Raw genomic sequence first — 20,606 nt, forward strand, 5'->3', positions numbered from 1 at the left:
CTCTTTGTTGTGGAACACAGGCTCTAGACACGCGGGCTTCAGTAGTTGTGGCACGCAGGCTCAGTAGTTGTGGCTCACGGACTCTAGAGAGCAGGCTCAGTAGTTGTGGCACACGGGCTTAGTTGCTCCGTGGCATGTGGGATCTTCCTGGACCAGGGCTTGGACCCGTGTACCCTGCATTGGCAGGTGGATTCTTAACCACTGCACCACCAGGAAGTACAATTGCTTGGTGTTTATAATTTTAGCTTATAATTTAGCTTATAATTTTAGCTCTTCATGATTGGAATCTTCTAGACATTCTCCATCCTTTCCTCTAGGACTGGTGTTGTGAAGGTACCAGTGCAGATATTTTTGGCAAGTGTGTGGTCCACTCATCATGAGGCCTCAGCCGAGTTCTCTGAGAACTCCCAGTCCCACCCACCCCAACCTACCTTCTTCTGATTTTTTTCTTGCAAGGAGATACTAGGTCTTGGTGAGATTTGGGGATTAAGGCTCTTCCCTTGGGTAAAATGCTGGTAAATCTACCTTCTCCTACTAATCCGTTAAATCTAAAGTCCTTGCATGCAAGAGAGGGAGCAATCCCATCTGGTGTTCTATGCTTTTGCCCTGGGCTTTGCGTGGGTATCCTTAGGAGAGCAAAGCTGGTCTATTACAACAGGTTAGAGAACAGCCTCAGGCGGGACTGAATGAAGGCAGGGAGGCCCCCGACTGGATTTTAGAATGGCAGTCACAACTGGTTCTTCCTGAAGGAAGGGTGTTGCGTCTCTTCTCAGGCTGATGGCGTGGAGTTGCCATGTGGATTTGTCACAGTTCTCCAGGACAGCCTCTGGCACAGGAAGCAGACCAGGGGGAAGCTAACTTTTTGAAGCTTTCGGTTGCACAAGTGTAATAAGAGCACTTAAACTGAAGGGAGACCCTCAGAGTCGATGCCAGAGTGTTTGCAAGTCCCTTTCAGCTTTGACCTTTAATTGCCCTTTATTCTTGCCTTTCAGCCCTGTACATTCATTCCCTTGCTGAGGAGTCCTATCCTTTATGATCACCAAGATGTGCATTCAAGTCTGTAACAGAGCCCGGACAGCTGATGGGAGAGGTGGCACAGGCCTGCACTGGGGTTTCTCATCTCGGTGGCAAGGACAGTGGCACACAGAGGCATTACATTGGCTTCCGAGTCTAGATCTATAAATATATTTATTATAACAAGAACTTAACAATAAACATATACTATGTACAATACCGTTACAGAGAACCCTGTTTTATATCATTCACAGAAATAGCCAGTTTTGCTCCAGTGTGATAACTGAGGAGAGAACAGGATTTCAGTGTCGTCTGTGTTGAGTCCCGCTGACCGCTAGCACCTCCTTTGGAGGTAGACGCCCACCAACGCTGACATCGCCCTGCCCCAGGCAGTTAGACACTTGTGCTCCAGTCCTTGGGTTCACACTTGCACCCTGTTTGACATAAATACTTTAAATGACATACAATGTATGTAGTTTTGTGCTTATTACTTTTTAAAAGAATAAATAATATTAAAAACTGCATAACGAAGCTCGGTATCTTGTCCAAGTGGGAGCCACACTTGTAGTGCTAGAAGTTGATGCCCGACACTGGGACTTTGTGTCATCAAATACTGAAGGATGGAGAGCGTGTCCTGTCCTTTTCTCCTTATAAGTGGTTTTTATGATGAAATGACGGCAAGTCGACTTACCAGGTATAAAAATGGTAAATGCGTATTTGGTACCAACTTCAGCTAAACAGCACAGCAGTGGCGGCTGCCTCCTTCGTGCCCTGGAATGGAAACTGGTCACCACGTGAGGTTTGAGGGTCTGAGGACTAGAGGGAAGGCCTTTCTCTGTGAGCCACGGGGTGGCCTCCCTCCTGGCTCCCCTTGCTTGGGTTAAGATGCTACTAGAAGAATGATTCAGGCCTTGGCTGTCACGGCTCGTCTGAGAAGGCTGTCCCCATCCTGAGAGCTCTTTGTGGCAGGTGCCTTAATATATAGCTATAAATATCAAAAATAGTCTCCTGTGCTTTGTAGACATGTATTCTCCCTCCTTCCCTTCCAGCCTGGCCTGGGTCCTCAGCTTTACCTCATGGAGGGAGCTGACCTGGTGTCACGAGCCAGAACTGGTTTCCTTCAGGAACAGAGTTGTCTCTCTACGACAGTGCTTCCATGAGGCACGGCTTTTACGGGGCTGTCTGGGAGTTACTTTTTCTAAAAATAAAATGGGGGCATTCACCCCCACCCAGGAGAGATCCTCTATTCTGAACATAGAAAAATTAGAGCAAATGCCCCACTCTGGCACTACCTACAAAGAGCTTTGGGAATTCCCGCGTTATCCCTCTCGTGGCTGCCTCTTTCTCTCGGTACTTAAAAATAGCCTTTTGTTTATCAAGAAAATGCCTTGGAAATCTAAATAATTCATATGGGATAAGAGAAAGCTAGCACAATCACCTCGTCCTTCTCCAGCAAAAACACGGTAGAAGACCCTGTGAAGGGACAGACGGTTCTCCCTAGCTGTCCCCACGGCTGCCGCCGCTCCAGTCACGTCTGGCTCCGCAGAGAACCTGGACTTATCTTCGCCCTCGTGGGGACCAGCAGCCTCCTAGGCCTCAGGCCCCATACATAGTATTGTCCCTTGTTTCCCCTCGGCCACTGAAATCGTAGATGGGTTAAAAACAGAAGTAGGAATCAAAGTGATAAGGACACTTTGATCTTATTTCAAGAGAGCCTGACGCCTAATATTGTCATAGGATAACTGATCTATGGTTGGTTGGGGATCAAGCTTGCCCTGCAGGAAGGAAAAACGGCTTCTCTCTCCCAGTTGAAAAATATGTGAAACTATTGCACCGGGCAGAGTGAGCGCCTCCGGTCAGAGCAAGGGCCTCTGCAGGAGCCCCAGGGCCCAGCTCGCTCGCTCGGTCGCGGTTCCCGCAGCTCGGAGGCTACTCCCTCGTTTTCCCCAAAGGCGAGGATGATTTCCTACATTCAGTGTAGACGGTATTCAAAATGTGTGGCGTAGTGAGTTCCTTGATTGTGTTGGTCGGCCTCTTATTGGTGTTGCTGGAAGTTGATCTTTGTGAGTAGCATTTGCCTCACCAGACGTGTCTGTCCACAGTCTCGGCGTGGGCTTTCTGCTGATGTCAGCCGCTTTGAATATATTTCTTTATCACGACGCAGCCGTGTCTGAACACGGGGCAGGGCATGTGGGGGAGGAGGGCCCACGTGTTGGTTGCAGGCTCATAGGCTTCCATGTTGCCCAGGGCAGGTCCCTCACTGCTAACAATGCCTCCAGTTGCATAAATCTTGCCGTCGAGTACCACAGCACTGTCAGAGAGAACGAGGAGAGACTTAGCCACCGGATTTCCACCTGGGACCTGGAGATAGATTCCCGGCACCCTGTCCTGTCGCAGGCTGCCTCTTCCCTTTTGCAAAAGTCATGGGGGGGTCTTGCTGCTTTTCTTTTCCCTCTGACCTCAGCGGGGATAAGAAAAACACCTTTCCTCCAGGACCAATCAGGACGTCATGCTATATTACCCTCCAAGCTGTGGGCGACACTGATGCGTACTGGGTGTCCCAGGACCTGCCCACCTGACTCAAGTCAGCTGGGAGATGAGCGGCCTCTGTGTACAGGTGCTCGGCTCAGTTCACTGGGTCTCTATGGAGCATCTTTTCGGTGTTGCTGGGACAGAGCCTTCCTACCACTCAAATCTAGTTGGGAACATGATGCGCCAGAATGATAGCAGACAGGATAACACGGAACTAAGTTGTACCTGAGCATCAGCCACTCGACTGGGAATTTCACCCTTGCCCAGGTGCTCAGTCAGAACTTCCTGCTGTGACTCCTTCACATGTGTGACCTGATACTGCCGCCCGCCCGTGGCTGCAAGGGCCCTTCCCTGTGCCACACTCATGGGCTTGGTCAAGCTGTCTCGGGCAGCTCTCTGCTTCTCTGCGCTTACTATCTCACTGCATCCCAGCTACCCCTTCACACGGATGCCAGATCTATGCTTCCAGCCCCGAGTTCTCTCTCATTTCCGCTAATGGCCATTTCTTCTTGGCTGTCCCCTGAAATTGAACAGAAACCCTTCCAAAGTCTCCACCCATTTCTGAAAATCTGAGCCTGGACAGAACATGTGTATCTAGACGTCCTCCCAGACACTGAAGCCCCCAGCTGTCTCTCTTGCAGCTCCATGCCATCTGGGCCCCTCACACGCCTCCCCTGTGGCATATCCTTTCCCTGCTTCTCTTGCAAGACCCAGCTTAAATATCCCTTCAGGCATCATCTCTCTGCGCCCACACTCCGGCTGTCTTGATCACTGGACAGTATTCTCAGAGTTGCCCTGCACACGGTCACTATGTAGGATATGTCACATGAAAGTAGGGCTCAAGAACTGTAGCATCTTCATACTAATAGGAACTTAGCACTCATCTAGTCCAAGGGCGTGTTTCATAGGTAGAGCTTCCCCAGAGAGGGGAAGTTACTTGCCCAAGGTCACGTAAGGTGTCAGTGGTAGACTGTAGCTTTCCTAGCTGTACCACACAAACAGCAGGCACTCGATAAATGCCTCATGCTCTTGCCACACCGAGGATTCAGGGATCATCTCTGCACAGGTACAAGATCTCTGCACAAACAGCAGGCACTCGATAAATGCCTCATGCTCTTGCCACACCGAGGATTCAGGGATCATCTCTGCACAGGTACAAGATGTCTTTGAATACCGGCTCTGTTATGGAAATGCTGCAAATGGGGTCTCTGTGGTTCCCATTTTTTCCCTAGTTCCTCTTAGTCCAGGAAAGGGTGGGGCTAGAAGAGCAGTGTGTGTGTCTCACTGCCCAGGGTGGTTAATTTTTCTGGGCCAGAGCGCCCAGGGAACCAGGCCACACTCCGACCTCTACCTCTCTCTTCCGGGGGGCTGGTCTGGGTGTGTTTCTGCCCAGTCAGCTGCGGGACTCCAGGGCAGCTATGCCTCGTGCCTCACTGGGTCCAGCTCCAAAGAGCCGTCAGGATCATGTGCCATCAGGGCACTCCCCCAAAAGCCACCTGCCCCACTTAGGGTATCACACAGCTCTGGCCTGTTGCTGCCTCTCGTCTGTGACCGGGCAGGCGGTCCTGGGGGAAGCTGACCTCATAGCACCACCCTCACCTCTCACTGAGAGAAGGTGTGGCCTTAAGGACCTGGTGCCGGTGTCTGTAGGAAGCCATTCCTGTGCAGCTTGGAGGCAGGGTCAGCTGGAGCCACAGGGTCAGGCTTTTGGAGCACTTCACACTCTGCACGAATGCCCCCCCCCCCGCCGCGGCTGGCTGAGGCTGGTGCTGTTCTGGGCCCAGGCACCACCTCGGTCATCGGATGGTGGTCAGTCATTATGAACCAACCCGTCCCTCTGTCCCTTCCCCGGCCCTCCTCCTCCCCGGCCCAGCCTCCTCACCTGCAGAACTGGCGAGAGTGATTCATGTTGGGGCCCGCCTTAATGTTCCCTTTGTCAGGGTCATAGATGGTGGTGGCTCTGGCATAAGCCCCACCCAGGATGAAAACGAAGCCATTGAGGGTGACGGCAGGAGCGTACTTGTTGTCTGCAAGGAGAGCGGAGCAGGCAGGCAGGTCAGGGCCCTCTGCCGGGCCCCCTCCCCTCCTCCATCCCAGCAGGCCCTGCAGGGGACAGGAGCTGCAAAGACCTCCAACATCACTGGTTGGCCCGAGACCAAGGCTGGGGCCAGGAGACACCTGGCACGGACCAGCTTGCCCTTTGTCCAGGTAGTGGGAGCTTCAGCTGCACCTGAGCTGGGGCCTCCCCTCCCCTCCCACCCCCCTGGACTTGGGTGTGCAGAACCCTTGGGCTCAGCCCGCCCCCTGGGTTTGGGAATATTGACACTGACTAAAGCGATGAGGTGGGGCCACTGCCCTGATCCTGGGCCGAGGAGACAGCTGGTTCTCACCAATCATCGGGGACTCGATGAAGCTCCATGTGTTGCTCTGTGGAACGTAAGACTGGAGGACGCCTGCAGCTCGGCCCGCCTCGTTCACGCCCCCAAACACGTAGATCTTGCCTCCACACACTGTGGCTGCTGCCGAGTGCACTGCCTTGGGCAGAGGGGCCACTGCCTCCCATTGGTTGGTGATGGTGTCATACCTGTTGAGAGAGGAGAAGAAGAGCCAGAATCAGATGGGCCTCGTGCAGGGCAGGGGCCTCAAGCAAGACAGCAGACACGGGGGAGCCCCACCACCCACTTCCTGCCCTCGGTGTAGCCCGATATCACACAGTGGAGGGCACTTGGGATGAATCACTCAAGGCCACCCAGGATCTAGCCCAAACCGGCCCTCTCAGCCTCCCTCTTGAACCTCAGGGAGGCTCTTGTCTGTCTGTGGAAACCTCTCTCAGCTCCCCAGCTTCTGGGCCTCTTCAGCCCTCTCTGTGCAGCTCAGTCCTACTCTTTCATTAAGCAACCCGGCACTGGGCATCTCCTACATACCCAGCCCATGGGCTGGAAACTGGGGGAATAGTGGCCTGGACCAAGGAAGGAGCTGGGAACAGAAGGAGAGGTAAACTGATAAGGGTTAGCGTGAATTGATGTCTCATTTCAGGGAGTCGCTGAGGATGCCTCAGGGTCTCTGGCTTGGGAAACTGGACAGAGGGGGCACTACTCATGGGACAGGGAATCGAGGTTGGGAGAGTTTGGGGAGGAGGATGATTTTGGTTTTATTCATGGGAAGTTTAAAGTATCTGTGGGTAACAAATTGGGGATGTGCAGGGGCAGTTGGTATTTAGGTCTGGATTAAATATCCAGCTATGGGATCATGGGCACATAGATGGAAACTGAAGACGAGGTAGTTCACAGGGAGCGTGTGGGGTGAGGATGGGCTGAGGACACTGGGGAGATGCCGGCCTGTATGAGGGGAGCTGAGAGGAGTCCAAGAGTGATGTGACAGAAGGCAAAGCTGCAGCACGGAGGATGTGACAGGAGGTCAGGAAGTCCCCAACAGGTCACTGGTGGTCATGTCAAGGGCATCATATGTGGAACGGGAGGTGCAGGGCTATTTGTGTATGGAGGAGGGAGCAGAAAAGGTGGGACTTAGAAAGTACTATAGAGCTAAAGGGGGTTTTGCTGATAAATGTTTAACAACCAGCTCTCCAGGGAAGAAAGTCCTGGTGTGTAGCATTTGCTGATTTCTGTAATGTAAATCCTCTCATCATGGCTGATTTCAAGCTACCATCACTGGGACATCACTGAATGTGGGGTTGGGAAGAGATGCCCAGTAGTGCCCCAGGACACAGAATCTCCCCCAGTACAGATGCAGTGGACACATACAACCTCCAGAACATAGGCAGTAGTAAAATGTAGTAAAAAAAATTAGACAGTGTTGAGTTTTGAGTATGGATTACCTTTGTTTTTAAATAATTCTAAGTTTATATGAGTTAATTTTTAATAATCTCTGTAGCTAACAACTGACTTGCAGAGTTCCTGAAGATTTAACAGTGGGCTCTAATGAACCAGTATGAACCAGCTCCAGCACAGCATGGGTTTTATTTTAATTTGCGGGGGGGAGTTTTAATTGTGTTTACATGCTGATGGGAAGGAGCCCAAGTGGATAAGGAACGATGAACTATATATGAAAGAGAGGGGAGAGCTGATGATGGGTGGTTCCTGGTAGCTGGATGCAAATTGGATCCAGAGTAGACAGGGAAGTGGTGGCCATTTAGGCATGAGAGAGGAAGGCAAGGATGTCATGAGCATAAGGACATATGCAGGAGTGATGGCAGGAAAAAGAGAGAGTTCTTGATTGATGGCTCCATTTTCTCTGTGAAGCAGGAGTCAAGTATTGGAGGAGTCTGTGGGGTAAGAGCCTTGAGGAGAGAGGTGAAGATGGGAGACGCACGCTCTTGAGAGTGGGAGAAACGGCTGACAAGGGAAACACAAAAAATGCCCTGCACCATGAGGATCCAGTAGAGGTTGGAAGACTTCAATACACATGAGGCCAATCTACAAGACTGAGGGATTTTCTCCACCAGCAATCAGCTCCCAGAGGGCAGGCGTGGAGATGGTAAAGGGGAGGATTGAACAGGCTTGCCCAGGTCTCTAGGATCTGTGGTGTAGGACAAAGTGGCAAAGTCAGAGGATGGAGAAGTGATGGAACATGAGTTCCAGGCAGGGCAGGGAAAACGTGAGAAGAGACACAGCGGATGGCAAGAGTAGACTTGGCATTAAGCAAATGGGCCACTGAACCGGGATCTTTGAGGTCTTTCTTAGTGGGGCAGCTGTGTTTCTCAGTTGTTCCCTGAGGGCCACCCTCACAAGCATTCACTCTGGATCTTCCATCTACGGCTCACCACGCTGTTCACTGCTCTTTCGTGGGTTCTGGACCCAAGGCGGGGCCTCCACCGTGGGCTTGCTGCACCACAACACTTGGGATTCTCCCAGCACACCTTTCCCGGGAAGCACACGGGGCCCACTTTTCCTCGTGAGCCTCCTTGAGGCATTAGTCATTGCATGGTCACAGCTCAGTGACCCAGGAAGATGGTCTCTCCTAGCTGGTGCCCCTGGCTGTGAGACGTCCAGCTCTGTGCTTGCACAGACTCAGGATTTGAGAAGAAGCTCAAGTACCTGAAAGGGGAGCAGGGGCTGATTCAATTAAGCCCCAGACGAATGATACGTGGCTAATAGGCAATGGAATAAGAGCCTTTTGGGACAGTATGAGAAGTTCAGATATGTTTTTTAAGCCGATGTGGCAGAGATCCAAAGAGCTGCAGAAGGAGCTGGGAGACAGTGGAAGATTATGTGGCTGTTAGTCTTCAGGCTTTCGGTATAATGGCACATTCTGCCAAACGTGAATTTCTTGTTATTCCAGGTGGCTGATTGCCAAGCCACAAGCCCTCCCGTCAGCTCAATCTGTCAGCTTCCTGCTTGAGAAGGATATGCTAATGACATGCAAATGACCCCGCGGAGTGCGGCGCTCTGCTATCATTTATCCAGTAACCACAGCTACTGCAATATATTGCTATAAAGTATTAGACCCAGTTATTTATATAATGATATAATACAGGTTTGTCTATTACACTGTTGTTTTAAACTATAATTATATAATCTTGCTCTAGTCCTGCAATACAGTAAGGTAATTATAATGCACCATACATATCATTCATTATCAATATAAGAACAATTTTTACCCGTAGTGCTTCCTGGGGAACAAAGTGTCCTCGTGTCTGTCCCCATTCCCCCGACCTTCCTGTCACCCTGAATTCTCATCATTGTCACTGTGTGGCACAGAAATTGACCAAAGGGGGTCTAGCTATGCTCCTTGGGAAGCAGTGGGCACCCCTTCCATGTACCCTCCACTCAAGAGCCTTCAGGTCTGTGTCCTGTCCATACAAGGACGGCTGACAGATCCCAGTGGACTAGGGGAGGCCTCAGGGCACCGTGTCCTGGACTGCTCCTCCATCTCCTGGGGTTCCCAGGGTGGTCTTGCCCATTCTGTGCCCCAGCTGATTTTGCAGCGAAACAAAGGTCTAGCCAGCTGCCAGGGCGAACTGCTCCTGGGCCCAACAGGAGTGGAGTTTGTTCCCCTTCTTTGTGCATTTGATCCTTGAACAAATCCCTGTATTTATCAACAAGTTTGCAAAATGAGTAATCAGCATCTTAGGAGATTAAAAATAGCTGATAAGAGCGAGACAGGATGACAGATCCAGCTCAGTTTACTCCTACATAGAAAATGTCTCATTTTCGTGTGTTTATAGTGGATCACAAACGAGTGGAACCTGGTGCTTCTGGAAAGCTTGGAGAGTGATGGGTGTGCAGTGGGTCCCACAGAAGGCTGTCGGCGTCAGGGCTGAACCAGGTTCAACAGCAGTATTAATATCTTCATAATCACACGGGGATTCCCCATTATCTTCAAATCAATATGACAATTAAATGTTGTTACTGAGCCATCTCTGAGCTCCACTTGGGGGAGTTAAAAGCCCACAGTGAAAATCCAGAGCCTGTCTCACTCTGAAACCATCTTTGCCGTAACATTTATCAAGTGTCCAATTAGCCATCGAGGGAAGAATACAAACGGAGGGGTCTGTGCGGCTCTGCAGGCGAGAAGCTATCACACGGGAAGCTGATAATGGGGTCCAGGGTGGGGGGGCCAGGGTGCGGGAAGAACATGGGAAAAAGGCTCCGGTGACCTTAGCCGTGACCCCCTGGGTTGGAATTTGGGGCCAGTTCAGCCTAACTTGTCACTCTCTGGGGCACTAGATTCTCCAAAAGCAGGACTGCCCTGCAGTTTCCCCCATCCTGCTGCTGACTCAAAAAGCTATCTGAGCTCGTTCTGCAGTTTCTCTCCAAGGTGTCCGTTCTCTGCATGATCCATTTCCCCGTCTCAAAGGAAGACTGTTTCCACCCAGAGAAGCGCCGGCCTCCAGCCTATTCCCCTCCTGCCTGCACAGGATCCCTCCGCCAGGTGCGGCCAGCTTCGAAGGGCCGAGGTGAGGAAGCCAGCCTGGAGCTTCCAGCAGAGGGCAGGCTTTATACACATGACTTACATTCTCTTCTAGAGAATTCTAGAGGGTTGGCCAGGCCTGTGTGCAGCGACCCTTCTCTGGGTTACATGCAGATTTCCTTGGAGGTGTGGGAGGCAGGGAGGAAGGGAGCTCCCCCGTGTGTCACCTCCACTTGGCAGGAACACGAAGGCACAGCCACTGGCGCGGTGCACATTTGGACCATTGGTTCCAGCTTAGCCCTACATCCCAGCCAGTCTCTGGGCTGCTACTTCCGGTCCCAGTAAGTTCCCTAACTGCCTGGTCAGGGCATCCAAGCCCATCCTGTGTTTTTGCACCATTGGCTCTCATGCCTCCAGCTTGTCAGGCCCCCTGAATGGGACAAGAGTGTCCCGTCTCGGTGGCTGGACAGTTGTTACCCTTCTTGCTTCTACTCCACCATCAGGACTTCCCTGGTGGCGCAGTGGTTAAGAATCCGCCTGCCAATGCAGGGGACCACAGGTTCGATCCCTGGCTTGAGAAGATCCCACATGCTGCGGAGCAACTAAGCCCACGCACCACAACTACTGAGCCTGCACTCTAGAGCCCACGAGCCACAACTACTGAGCCCATGAGCCACAGCTACTGAAGCCCCCGTGCCCAGAGCTTGTGCTCCACAACAAAAGAAGCCACCGCAATGAGAAGCCCGCGCGCCGCAACAAAGAGTAGCCCACGCTCGCCTCAACTAGAGAAAGCCCGCGCACAGCAACGAAGACCCAACACAGCCATAAATAAACAAATAAATAAATAAAAGTCCAGTCTCCAGTGGGTCTTAATTGGGTGGGGTTTGGGGAGGAGGAGTGATGTGCTTTTAGCTCTCAGGGGATGTCAGAGGATGCCCCTGTCGTGACTGTGACCTCCTTACCTCTCCACGTGGTCCACATTGCCTGCCACGCCAAGTCCCCCGAGGGTGTAGATCTTCCCATCATAGACAAGGCTATTGTGCCGACAGCGGGGGACCGTCATCCTGGAGACGAGGTTCCAGTTATCGAGCAGGGACATGTAGCACCAGACATCGGCCAGCGTCACCCCTGATTCCATCCCACCTGTGGGCAGTATGGGAGGTCCAGAGAGTGGGCAGGGAGTGAGGAAGGGTCTCAGGCTGGGCAGGCGCAGCCCCGGGGGCAGGAGGAGAAGGCTTCCCCTGCAAAGTAGACACTTGTGGCCTTGGCCTTCCTTAACCCTGCTGTGGGGAGAGGCCCCCTGGGGAAGTCTGTGCCCGGTCCCCAGCCCAGCCCTGAGGGGCCTCACCTGAAAGGTAGATGTTGTCCCCGGCACTCACTACGCTGAAGAACTCGCGGTCATAGAAAGGCAGTGAGGCCAGGGGGTACCACTTGTTGTTCTGCGGGTTCCAGCAGGTGACAGCCACCAGCGAGCGCTGGGTCATCCCCACCATCTGACGGCCCCCAACCAAAACGATGACCTCGGCCACACCTGCAGGGACACGGATGGGCACCCTTGGGATAGCCTGACACTGTGTCAGCAACTGTGCCTGGTGCCTCCTTGGGGGACCACCCAGAGTTGGGCTGATGGCGTGGCGCCTGCCTTTGGGGGCTCGGGGCATATCCCGCCATACCTGCTGAGAGGCGGGGCCGCGTTCGGGGCGTCTGCATCTCCTGGCGGGCGTGTGGCAGCATGTGGTAGCGTTTGGCCTCATTGACCAGGTCCCGACATGCTTCCGATGACTTGATCAGCTCCTCGTTGTCAACCACGTTGAGCAGGTAGCTGGGGTGGATGAAGGGGAGGCGGACCACGGCCAGGAGCTCCGCCGAGTACTGCGGGGTCAAGGGGGCATGGGGTCTTCTTAGATCATAAGGTGGCATCACCTCTTGTGAAGTGTGTTGAGAAGGAAGAAGCGAGAGGTGTGGGACTGGGCAAAAGGGGTAATTCGAGGGTGCCTTTGGCTTGGGAGTGTCGACACTGCTCACCCCGGCCTAGGCAGAGCTGACGGGCGCTCCCGGCAGCAGGAGGTGAGGAGGGAAGGAAGGGGGAGGTCTGGCGTGCTGTGGCTGACCCTGGGGTGGGCCATCCATCAATCTCTTGAGCACCTTCTCCCTGCCTCCACCCAGGTCACGGGCCTCTGCTTCACACCAGGCTGCCGGGGACTGAAATGAGGATCCTGATCCTTGACGAGGTGGGGCAGGAGCTCAGGAAGGGGTGGGAGGGCCCAGGACAGCTGACGGTGGTGGGAGGGCCCAGGACAGCTGACGATGATCATCGCGCTTGCAAGTCAGAACCGTCAGAACCTGTGCCTCCCCATCGCCAGCAAGCCCCTTTCGTGGCACGTACTGGACTCCCTCACCTGCATCAAAGGCTTTTCATGGACTGATGTGAATCTCCCTCTTGTCTGGCAAACTCTTTGCTCATCACTGTATTTTAGTTTCATCCAACAACTAATCGGTGACCACTCTTTGCCGTGCATTGAGTGTGCTATTGGGGGTGCAAAGACCAATAAGACCTGGTCCCTGACCTCCAGGTATACAGAGTTTAAGGGTGGGGAAGGGATCCATCACATAAAAGGACTCTTCCCACAGCAAGAGTCTAGATAGGGGTTGTGGGAGTGCAGGAGAGGAGGCTCCCCAGAGTGGGTACCATCTGAGCCGGGTGTGGAAGGATTGCCAACTTTTCCAGGCCTAAGGCGGACTGGGGGTGGGGGAGGGGGAGGGATTCAAAGCACACACAGAGGCATCGGAGTGTGAAAGAGAGTGTTGCATTTGGGGGACTCTATGGAGTTGGATGCAGGAGGCTTCTGCTGGGCGTTGGGCAGCAGACAGGGGGAAATGAGACTGGAGAGGTCAGCTAGGCACTGGCCTCCGCTGACCTCCTGCCTTGTCTGCCAAGGGCTGTGTAGTGTTTCCTGCAGAGTGGATGGGAGCACTCACGAGGGGTTTTACTTTATTTATTTTTATTTTTTAAAGTTTTATTAAAAATTTTTTGGGGAGCCGTGCCACGTGGCATGTGGGATCTTAGGTCTTGGACCGGGGATCGAACCCGTGCCCTCTGCCGTGAAAGCACTGAGTCTTAACTGCTGGACTGCCAGGGAAGTCCCTCATGAGGGGCTTTAAACAGAGAAATTACAGGACCAAACATGCTCCTAGGAAGACCACGAGGCTGCAGGGTGGGAATGAATTTGGAAGGAGGAGACTGAAGGCGGGGAAACCTCTCAGGAGACGACTGCAGTCATCCTGGTGAGATGAGGGGCCTTGAATGGGGAGAGAGAGAAGCTGGCTCTCGTAAGAGGAGGCACAAGTGGCAGTGGTGTGTGGCCAAGTGGAGGTGGAAGGTGTGGGAGGACTCTCAACTTCTGCCATGGGTAATGGGCAGAACTGGAATAAGGAACACAACAAGATGTGTAGGTCTGGGGGTTTATGAATTAGAGGGGCTTGGGGGACATGGGCTGGAGGTGTCCAGTAGACAATCAAAGGCAGAGGTCTGGGCTGGAGACAGATTTGGGCATTGTGGTGGACGGTGGTGGTCATTACTACAGCCACCCAACCTGACTTCCTTCCTCTGAAAATGAATCTTGCCCCGACCCCGCCTGATCAGTCAGAGGACCGCCTTCTCCTGGGCCCAGTGGCTGGGGCAGGGGTGGAGAGCCATGTCTGCGTCCCGTATCCACCCAAGGCTGTGAATGCCCCCGCCCGCCCCATCCCTCCCTCCCTCATGCCTCTTCTTGTTCCGCACGCAACGAAGTAGCCCCTGTCACGTGTCACTCAGCTGCCTCAGCTCGTTCTGGGCTCCCGCCTCCCTGACTCTGTCCTCCCATTTGCTGCTCTCTGGGGGGCCTCTGAGCTCTCCTGAGAGCTACCTGTGTGTCTGCACTAACGGCCGGGGGCTCCTCACACGTTAGAACCAAGGTAATTCCGTTCTAAGCAAGGCCGTCGGTCGGAGATCCTTCCGGGCTGTGCTCGATTTCCTGTAACTCAAGGGCCCTCCTGCGGACCCTGCTCTCTTTTCCTTCTGCCCTGGGCTCCGGCTCTGATTTCTTCAGCTGTCCCCCCTGAGGGACTCGCCCTCCCTCCCATCAGGTGGGCCGTGGTTTCTGCTTGGTCCAGGTGCTCTCCACCCTCTCAACAGCCCGAGCGTGGGTGGGGCTCCTGCTGCTGGGTCCGAGCTCACGGGAGCCCAGGGCACCCTGGCTCAGGCACACACTTCTCTCCCTGCAGGGTCCTGGTGCTGCGCACCTGGCCCTGCGGCCTCTCGGTTGGCTTGGGTCTCCTTCAGGTGTAATGCCAGCCCTAGAGAACCCTCTAGTGCCTGATTTCTCATCTCTCATCCCCCTTCACCGCTCTGCACCCATGGGAGCTGGTCCAGGCTCCCTACCCGGGCCTGCTGGCTCTCAGATGCTCCCACTGCTGGTCAGACCAGGCAGCCCTGCCTCCTCTAATTTCCTGGCCCCTTGCTCCAGACACCATCCCTGTACTGTGAGGGAGAAGGGGCAGCCGGGTGGGGGTGGGGCAGGCCCTACCTGCGCACGGGACACGGGGTCTTTCTTGATCCACTTGATGACGGTCTCGTACACTAGCTCCTCGGCCTTGGTGTTGAGGCTGTCATTGGCGATGTAAGCAATGAAGTCATCCTTGGAGATGTTTAGGATCTCCTCCTGGGTCGCCACCTCGGGGAAGATCTGCAGCGCAAAGGCCTTGGCCATGTGGTAGAGCTCGCTGCACTGCATGGCCTCGGCCATGGCCAGCACCCCCAGGCAGTTGCTAGCCGTCAGCTGCTTCTCTGGGGGCAAGAGCACAGGACGGGACCACTGACTGCAGGGCCCTGGAAGGGATCACCACCCGTCCCCATCACCTGTCACTCTGGATCCCTCTCTGAGCTCATGTCTTTGTGACCCGCCTTCAGCATTCAGAGTTCCCACAAGCCCATTTCCTGTGTTCCTGGATCTTCAGATCCATTTTCTGGCTTTTTCTCTGCCCCATCTCATGCTGACTTCCCCGGGGCCTCCCTCTGCTGCTGCAGGTCCCGGCAGAAGGGCCGAGACTGAGGTATGGAGTGTCAGTGCCGGGCTCGGACCTTTTTCAGTGCCTGTGAGTGGAAGAGGCCTGGACTTGGGGGGTCACACTGAGGCTTATGGTGTCCGCCATAATTGTGACAGGCACGTCTGGGGTCACAGCCTTCTACTTTAGAGTCATGGTAGCAGTAACACCCCTTATAAGCCCACCCACCACCTCCCATGGGTCTCGGCCTCACCCAACCTGACCTCCAGACCTGGGATCAGTCTGGCCAGAGCTCCTGAGATCCGACTAATGGTTATTCTAGTCTAGACGTGTCTGGGTCCCAGGAGGCCCATCACTTTTGTGGGCCCAACTCAGGAGCTGTGGTTCCTGACTCTTCTAGATGGCTCATTCCCCCAAGGTCACGTCTCAGGCCCCTGGCCATCCCCACCTGGCCTGTTCCCATCCCTGCCTCTCTCACTCCACACTCAGGCCGGTTCTGGTGACTCCTGTCTCTGCCCCTCCCTCTCCCTGCTCTCACCGAACTGGGCAGCTCCAAACTGTAAAGTGAGTGTGTTCTCTGGGCTGGGTCTAATAGAAGCAAGTTTGTTCAGTGTTTAGAGAGCAGGGCTGTGAGGCCAGGGCACAGGCTCCCCATGAACAGACCATTCACACAGGCTTCTCGGTCCATTTGTCCTCACAAGGCTGCCCGGGGTCCCAGTGTGGCCTTTCTGGCCCTCAGAGGAGCAATGCAGAGAACATCTCTGTCCGCCAGTGAGCGGAGGCCTTTGTGCACAGTGACCCGAATTATCACCTTAAAACTGCTGTGGAATCCAGCTACACCCTGAGGCAGTCTGGCTGGGCACGCACAGCCCTTTCCTCTCAATCCTTGCTGTTTTTGAGCTGTTTGCACATCAGCACTGTTCCCTGCGGCTCACCGAGAAAGGACACGCAGACTTTGCAGAAGGTGTGGAACTGGAACTTGCTGGCTGCCTCTAGCAGGGTCTTGGCGTTGGCCGAGTCGATGACCAGGGAGCCCGTGTAGACAAACTCCAGCAGCAGCTCAAGGACGTCGGCCTGCAGGTTGGACAGGACGAGCTCCAGCTTCTCCCGGCCACACTGGCTGCCGTCTTGCACCGACCTAGGCACAGAGACCAGGGTGTCCTTACCTGCCGCCCTGCGGCCACGGCGCCGCCTCCTCACAGGGCTAGGTCTCCCTGCACTCCTCAGTCACGCCCTTCCTTTTAGGACTCAAGGGACACAGCAATGACACACCTGAACCTAGCGACCTTACACGGGATCTGAAAGAGAAGAGTCTGACCAGAGACGCCCAGAAGAACAGAAAACCCTGCTTATCACTACTCGGCATGTCCATGCAAAAAAAAGATGCAAATCAAAAAGCATGAGCTGTGGATGGGGACGAGGACCGAGACTGGCCTCAAAGGGAAACAATACGGTTCGGCTCCACTGCTGGCCCCGGCGTCTCCGCCAAACAAAACGTGGCCGGCAGGTCCCGGGCCGCGGGGCCCGTCTGCCTCCAGTGGGAGAATCTCCAGCGTGACTGAGGCTCCCAAACGCCTGCGATCGCAGCCAATCCTTTGATTGCCCTGAAGACTGAGGGCCCCAAGCCGTCCCGGAACCCTGACTCCAACCCCACCTCTTTCCAAAAACATATTGTTTCCTTTTAGGCATGGAAAGGAAGCCCTTCATGACATTGCTTGGAAACTGAGGACGAGACGAGATAGACGGACAGAATGGTTAGAGCCAGGAGGAGGGGAGGGAGAACAACCAAGGACTTCCGCCACAGACAGCCAGCAGCCATGACCTAGGACCTGGCCCGGGGCGGGGCCTCCTGCCACATGGAACACGGGGTCAGAGGTCAGAGTGGCCTGCGTGTAGAGTGTGCATCGGGCTTGTGAACTGGGGGGAGCAGGGGAGGGACACAGATATATAAATATGTTTATATCTGGTGTCTACAGAAATACAAAACCATTGCAAAGGCTCCTAAGGCCTGGCAGCCGCACCCTAAAGCTGGACCTGGAAGGAAACAGATAAGATGAAGCAAAAATAACACCAATCGAGAAGTGACCAAGAGGAGAAACACCCAGAGAGTTAGGAGGGAGGCAGGGTTCTCAGAGGCCATCGGCTTGGCACGCGGTCTCGGCCGCTCTGACCTGTCCTGCTACCCGCACTGAGCCTGGTCCTGCCCGGGGGGGCTGGGTTCAGCCACGTGCTGGGAAATGACCTCTGCGTTCCTGGCCCTGCCTCCCCACCCTGTCCTGAGGAGGCCAGGGGCCGAGACTCTTGTGACTGGTCCCTTGGGTGCACCTGTGGCCGGCGGTGGGGGTGTGCAGGTGTCCGGGGGGTGAACAGGCTGGCCCCAGAGAGTGGCCGACTCCCGTGTAAGCAGGGAGTTAGGGGACCTGGGTGCCCCAGCTCTGCCACCGACAGGCGGGCAGCCTTGGTCTCTCTGGCCCTCAGGCTCCTTATCTGCAAAACAGAGGACTGAACTGGATGAGGTCCAAAGTCCCATAGAGTTCAAGTGACAGAGGCTGGAAGATACCTTCCTGGGAGACTCTGCTCTACACGACAGAACCTGAAATGCCACCGTTTGAGCAACATTCTCTCCGGTTAGGCACTGGCCTCCCATGGCCTTTACAATACAAATATGACCTGGCAGGGAACAGGTGAAGCAGTGAGCCTGCGTCCAGGGCCCCCTCCCAGGGGTGCCACTCTGCACCTCCACGTAGGATGGCTCATCTGACCAGGGCCCTGAAGGCTTCATTCTGCCTCGAGCCCTGGGCAGGGCCAGAAAGCTGAGCGGAAAGGTACAGGCTAAACAGAGGGTCTGAGCAGAGCCCCTTCTCAAACCCATAGATGTACACAGTGTGTGTGAGTTTTAAAGTGTCTTAACACACCTAGTGTTCTCCTGTTAGGATGGAGTCCCATGCTTGGGTGACTTTGTTAAGTATAAAAATGGTTTATTATGTGATCACTTGAAACCACAGGCATTCTCCACACCCCAGGCCTCCGGGGCCATCTGGTCAACCTCATACTCTACTCTGCCTTCCTTCCGACCTGCCACTCTCTGGCCTCCACACCCTCACCCCCACGCCCTTCATGCTCTGCAGAGGTCACGTTGGGCCACAGCCAGGGCAGGGCTGATGAGGCCAAAGTAGGGCTGCTCCCCTTCTCCCAAGGCTCACAGCCACTGCTGCCTCCCCCTCTGGCCAGCCCTCCAGTCTCCCCACGAGTCCTCAGCACAAAATCAGTGAAGAGCTGAGGTGGGACTTTAGGATGTGCACACACACGTGCACACGCACGCACTGAAATGCATGTGACCTGTGACCCCGAGAACCAAGGAACAACCCTGTGAGGACGGGTGTTGGGTAGATGGAAGGCCAGCGGAACCCCTGGCCCTGAGTTATAGTCTGATGGGACCTGCATGGCTGCACTTGTGGGGAGATGTTGTCTTGCCCAGAATCTGAGCCAGGGAGAGGGTCCTGGGGACAAGGTGATGCTCGCATGGCTAGGAGCCAAGGGGTTGCTTGGGGAGGCTCATGGGATGTCAACCATTGCAGGTTCTGTCCAGGGTTGAAGAGGACCACTGTTCCTGTGATGCTCAGCTGAGGCTCTGCTCCTCCAGACCCCCCACTTCCCATGGGGGCAACCTGTGGAGAGGAGAGGGCCGCTGGTCAACCTGTGGGGAGTGGCTGGAGGCCCCTGGGGCCAGATGCCAGACACTGTGAGCTGACTGACCATTCCTCTCGGAATGAGGAACTCTTGGGGATGGGATGAAGACTTTGTCACGTGACTGAGTTCAAGATCTGGAGGAAGAGAGGCCCCCGACAGTGAGGCCTCGTGCAGCTCCCCTGCACAGGCATGTTTATGGTCCACACAGGCATTCTTGTGTGGCTGGACAGCTGTGGGGGCAGAGGTAGGCCAGTGGCCACTTTCCAACCCTGACCATCAGACTGTCTTGGGACGGGACCTCTGTGCTCCTTAGACCTCTTCCCTCTGAGCAAGGACCCCCTGGGAGGTATCGCCCTTGATGGGTGGCCCTGGTCACCAGTGGGGAGTTGTGTCCTCCCCAGATAACCATTCCGTCCCTCTCCTGAGCTGGGTCTGGGGGTCTGAGCATCCCATTTCTCTCAGCCCCATGGAGTATCTGGGGAGCTGCTGGGCAATCGGGGTCATGATATGACCTTGGAGAAGGGGGAGCAGGGCAGGATCGGGCAGCCTTAGCCTTATCAGGGTGGGGCTATGGACCCGACAATTGGGGGTCGGAGCATGGGAGTGAGGGTCAGGCTGGAGCTGCCCAGTCCACAGGTTCTATCAGAAAACTAAAACTTCCTGGGGTCACCTTCTCCCAAGATGGGGTGTGTCTCTAAGGTGTGGGACACATCCTCTGCTTGGCAGGCCTAAGTCTGTGGATGTGCTGGGAATGCCTCAGCCCCAATATCAGGATGTTTGCGACCCTGCCATTAACAATTCACTCACGTGGGATAAGAACTGCCTTCTCCAGAATTCAGGACAGAGTGCCCCATCTACCCCTCACACACCTCAGTGATCAGATGCTTTCATTTTGCAAGCTGGACCTGGAACTGTTGGGGCAGTGGTGGGTGGGGACAGTCACGGAGCAGGGATGAACGTGGATGGTACCCTGCTCTGCTCAGGAGGGTGACCTCACCCTCCTGACATGATGCCCACCCTGCCCCACGGAGAGGCACTCAAGTGTGTCATCAGCTCCAGGGCACAAACACAAGCACACACCAGACTCATTGGCTCTGAGGACTTTCCTGGCAATAAGTCTGGCTCATGTCATTCTGCCAGCATTAGGGATGTGTGACTATCTGCTCTTCTAGTCACACTGCTCTATTCTCCCAGAAAAGGGGGCAGACTGCCACCCACAAATGCCCAGCGTCTCAGGGAAGGAGGGCAAAGGCATATGGCTTGACTACTGCGTTAATGTCTGTTGGGCTCCCCTACATCCCGGGTCTGTGCCACTCAATTAGAGAGATCCTTTTAGCTTCCTCTGGAGAGGGAGCTGGAGCGAGAAGCCCAGAGTCTACACGTGGGGCTTGTGAAAATCAACCTGCACAAAATCAGTTTGTCCATCTGTTTTCATTTACTATGAAAAGAGGATACAG

At 54.6% G+C, this 20,606-nt stretch overlaps 1 protein-coding gene across 1 annotated transcript in view; it reads right to left on the reverse strand.

The window, feature by feature from the left end:
• Positions 1–898: 898 nt before the first annotated feature.
• Positions 899–20,606, reverse strand: part of KLHL29 (kelch like family member 29) — a 310,448-nt gene continuing 290,740 nt past the window's right edge. The window contains exons 7-14 of the mRNA XM_060027621.1: positions 16,395–16,597; positions 14,982–15,241; positions 12,090–12,288; positions 11,765–11,947; positions 11,379–11,559; positions 5,937–6,130; positions 5,429–5,573; positions 899–3,325 (exon numbers count right to left, since the gene is read on the reverse strand). Coding sequence (XP_059883604.1) covers positions 3,142–3,325; positions 5,429–5,573; positions 5,937–6,130; positions 11,379–11,559; positions 11,765–11,947; positions 12,090–12,288; positions 14,982–15,241; positions 16,395–16,597 — 1,549 coding nt within the window. The 3' untranslated portion in view covers positions 899–3,141. The remainder of the gene's footprint in view (positions 3,326–5,428; positions 5,574–5,936; positions 6,131–11,378; positions 11,560–11,764; positions 11,948–12,089; positions 12,289–14,981; positions 15,242–16,394; positions 16,598–20,606) is intronic.

This window comes from Delphinus delphis, chromosome 12, assembly GCF_949987515.2.
Source record: "Delphinus delphis chromosome 12, mDelDel1.2, whole genome shotgun sequence".
NCBI classification, from domain to species: domain Eukaryota; kingdom Metazoa; phylum Chordata; class Mammalia; order Artiodactyla; family Delphinidae; genus Delphinus; species Delphinus delphis.